This window comes from Kryptolebias marmoratus, linkage group LG22 (assembly GCF_001649575.2).
Source record: "Kryptolebias marmoratus isolate JLee-2015 linkage group LG22, ASM164957v2, whole genome shotgun sequence".
Lineage (NCBI taxonomy): Eukaryota > Metazoa > Chordata > Actinopteri > Cyprinodontiformes > Rivulidae > Kryptolebias > Kryptolebias marmoratus.
In genome coordinates this window covers 201,647-205,019 of record NC_051451.1, presented here as the reverse complement: position 1 = coordinate 205,019, position 3,373 = coordinate 201,647, and the positions used below count along the sequence as shown (strand labels likewise).

Genomic DNA, 3,373 nt, shown 5'->3' with positions numbered 1-3,373 from the left:
AAAACACTCCACAGAAATACATTTCACTTGTCTGAATTTTTTATGTACAGATATGCATCTTTTAATGGTTTAAAATAAAATAAGAAAAATCTAGTTATTTCCATGCAGTGTCCAGAAAGAGGTGTTGTTCAGCTTGTAGGGCAGCACAGCTGCTTCCACCCACCTCAATCATCATCATCATATGAAATAACTTTTTGTCACAACAAAAAATAGTGGCTGGTAAAATATTTGAGTGACTGGTAAAAAAGGCTGGTGGACAAAATTTTAATTTCCACCCCTGGTTGGGAAGAGTGTGTTAAGATGTGTGTTAACATGAGTGTGTTAACATGAGTGTGTTGCAATGTTGAGTGTGTTAACATGAGTGTGTTGCAATGTTGAGTGTGTTAACATGAGTGTGTTAAGATGAGTGTGTTGACATGAGTGTGTTGACATGAGTGTGTTAACATGAGTGTGTTAAGATGAGTGTGTTAACATGAGTGTGTTAACATGAGTGTGTTGCAATGTTGAGTGTGTTAACATGAGTGTGTTAAGATGAGTGTGTTGCAATGTTGAGTGTGTTAACATGAGTGTGTTGACATGAGTGTGTTAACATGAGTGTGTTGACATGAGTGTGTTGACATGAGTGTGTTAACATGAGTGTGTTAACATGAGTGTGTTACCATGAGTGTGTTAAGATGAGTGTGTTACCATGAGTGTGTTGACATGAGTGTGTTAACATGAGTGTGTTAACATGAGTGTGTTAACATGAGTGTGTTGATATAAGTGTGTTGACATGAGTGTGTTGACATGAGTGTGTTGACATGAGTGTGTTAAGATGAGTGTGTTAAGATGAGTGTGTTAAGATGAGTGTGTTAAGATGAGTGTGTTGACATGAGTGTGTTGACATAAGTGTGATACGATATTGAGATCAGTTTGTTGCCATGGGAGTACTGGCTTGAGTTTATTGAAATGATTGTGTTGACATGAGTGTGTTGACTGTGTTTGTGACTGCAGCTCCATGAGTGTTGGTGGGGTGACCTTTCCTTTGGACCAGCAGTCTAAAGACCCACAGTCTGTGGTCTACACTGGCCTGTATGACACTGAGGGGGTGGCACACACCAAAAGTGGAGAGAGGCAACCCGTTCAAATCAGCATACAGGTACGGAACACTTCCCTCAGTCTTTACAAAATGGTATAATCAAAACTTAAAAACAGTTATCAATAAAGGCATACCATTCCTTGGCCTTTCATGCCAGAGTTTTAGTCTAAGATTATGTTGTGAGAAATGATGGAATTGTAGCTGTTTTGGTCAAATAATGTTATGTGCATCTCATGTGATATCACAAAATGTCACACTCAGAGTTTGTATTGTGAAGGACACTCAACTACTACCACATTAAATTTTACCTCAACATCTCCAAAACTGACTGAGTTATTGCAATTGTTGTGTTGGCTAAGGCTGATTAGTTGTAAAGTAGATAATATGCATCGCAGGATCATTTCAGCAATACTGGAAATTGACCAACTTAACAATCGCCCAAATATTTTAGGTCCCCTGCAGCCAACATCTAAAATGTGTTACACAGAATAGGCTGGGTGGTTGATGAGTTGAACAAGTGATGATGGGATAGCTGGATGGCACGATGGACTGGAAACAACAGGTTTTATTTGAGACACATAGAAAGGTAGGATGGATTTACAGTGGACTCAATTTCAAAAGGTCTGATGTTTTTGGTAACTAGTTTTTTAGAGGTATATTTGAGTGGAATGTCATGAGAGGACAGTCAAACCATTTGTCCAGGTGAGTACTGGGGGCTGGGGTTCTGGTCAGTGGTTTTGAAGAATACCATTTTGGTCTGATGCCAAATCTATCTATGGTGTTGAAGATGCTGTTGAATACAGCCACTTCAGTCTCCTGGATAGGTTACAGAGGGGATTCATAGCCAAGGGAGGCTTCAAAGGAAGGTACACCTGTGGCAGATAAGGTCAAAGTATTATGGGCATACGCAATCTGTGGTAACTGTGAACTCCAGTATGATAGGTTAGAGGAAGCTACACACCTCAGAGCAGCTTAAAGCTTCTTATTGGTTCTTTCAGTTTGTTCGATAAACTGAGGATGAAAACCAGAGGACAGACTGACTGTGGCCATAAGGGCTTTACAGAAAGACTTCCACTCATGGGAAGTGAATTGTGGTCTACAGTCTGAAACAATGTCTGAGGAGTTGCCATGCAATCTGAAGACATGGTTAACCAGGAGTTGGGAAGTTTCCATGGCTGAAGGGAGCTTGGTGACAGACTTGTAGTGTACTGCTTTGAAGAATAAATCTATTATGCTATACTCCATACTATATGGTCAAAAAAACTGTTTCCATCTGAGGTAGGTAGACCTGTAATAAAACTAAGGGATTTGTGGGGGTGCCAGGGTTGGATTTAGTGTTTTGGACTTGTTTAATGACGTCTGTGATTACCCAGGTGACGATTCCAACTGTACATGTGAATGGTAGGATGTTTTCAGAGGTTCTGAGTCGTCAGAGGTGGAGAACTAGTGGGAAAATGTGTCAAGTTTGATGTTGCGGGAATCAGGATGGTAAGTAATGGTGAAGCTAAAATGGACAAAGAACATGGACCAGTGAGCTTGTCTGGAGTTTAGATGTTTTGCAGGTTCCGGGTAGGCCATATTTTTATGGTTTCTCCACACAATGAAAGACTGATTGAGCCAGTATCTCTATTCTTCAAAGGAAGTTGGCCTGTAGCATTCAATTCCCTATGTCATAGAAAAGTTTAGATGTCTGGAAAAGAAGGCACAGGAGTACAGTTCACCATCAGGATCCATGCGCTGCAACAAGATTGCTCCCCCTTCAGTGTTGGGTGCGTCCACTTTAACCCCAACTGTTTCTGGGGATCAGGATGGATAAGAACTGAAGCCGAGGTGAATAGTCTTAGGCTTTTGAAAAGCTTCTTCATCTTCTGGAGACCAAACAAAAGTTCAGTTAGTGGAGGCCGGTTCATTAAAGGAGAGGCCATTTGACTATAATTACAAATAAATCATTGGTAGAAAATTGCAAATCTGATGAATAGTTGGAGTTGCCTATGTGTTGTGAGCAGGGGTGGAAATTAGCACCCGCCACCCGCCAAATGCGGGTAAATATTTGAAGCGGCGGGTGAATTTGATCAACACACACGCCACTGTGGCAGGTTGGCAATTTGAACAGAAAAGGTGTTATTTGTCCTCCTGACATATAGGGGGCAGCAATGTGCTCGAGTTGCTGCTGTTACGTCGAGCCGCGTTCCCCTATCAGATACGGAGCTGGCTTCACACAGCTCTCAGAGAGTGGGGTGTCAGCTTCACACAGCTCTCTCAGAGCTACGATTCCCCTGTGTCTCTGTTCATGTT

At 41.6% G+C, this 3,373-nt stretch overlaps 1 protein-coding gene across 1 annotated transcript in view; it reads left to right on the top strand.

Moving 5' to 3' along the window:
* Nucleotides 1-3,373, top strand: part of cnrip1b (cannabinoid receptor interacting protein 1b) — a 12,446-nt gene that overhangs the window by 2,424 nt on the left and 6,649 nt on the right. The window contains exon 2 of the mRNA XM_017435227.3: nt 994-1,138. Coding sequence (XP_017290716.1) covers nt 994-1,138 — 145 coding nt within the window. The remainder of the gene's footprint in view (nt 1-993; nt 1,139-3,373) is intronic.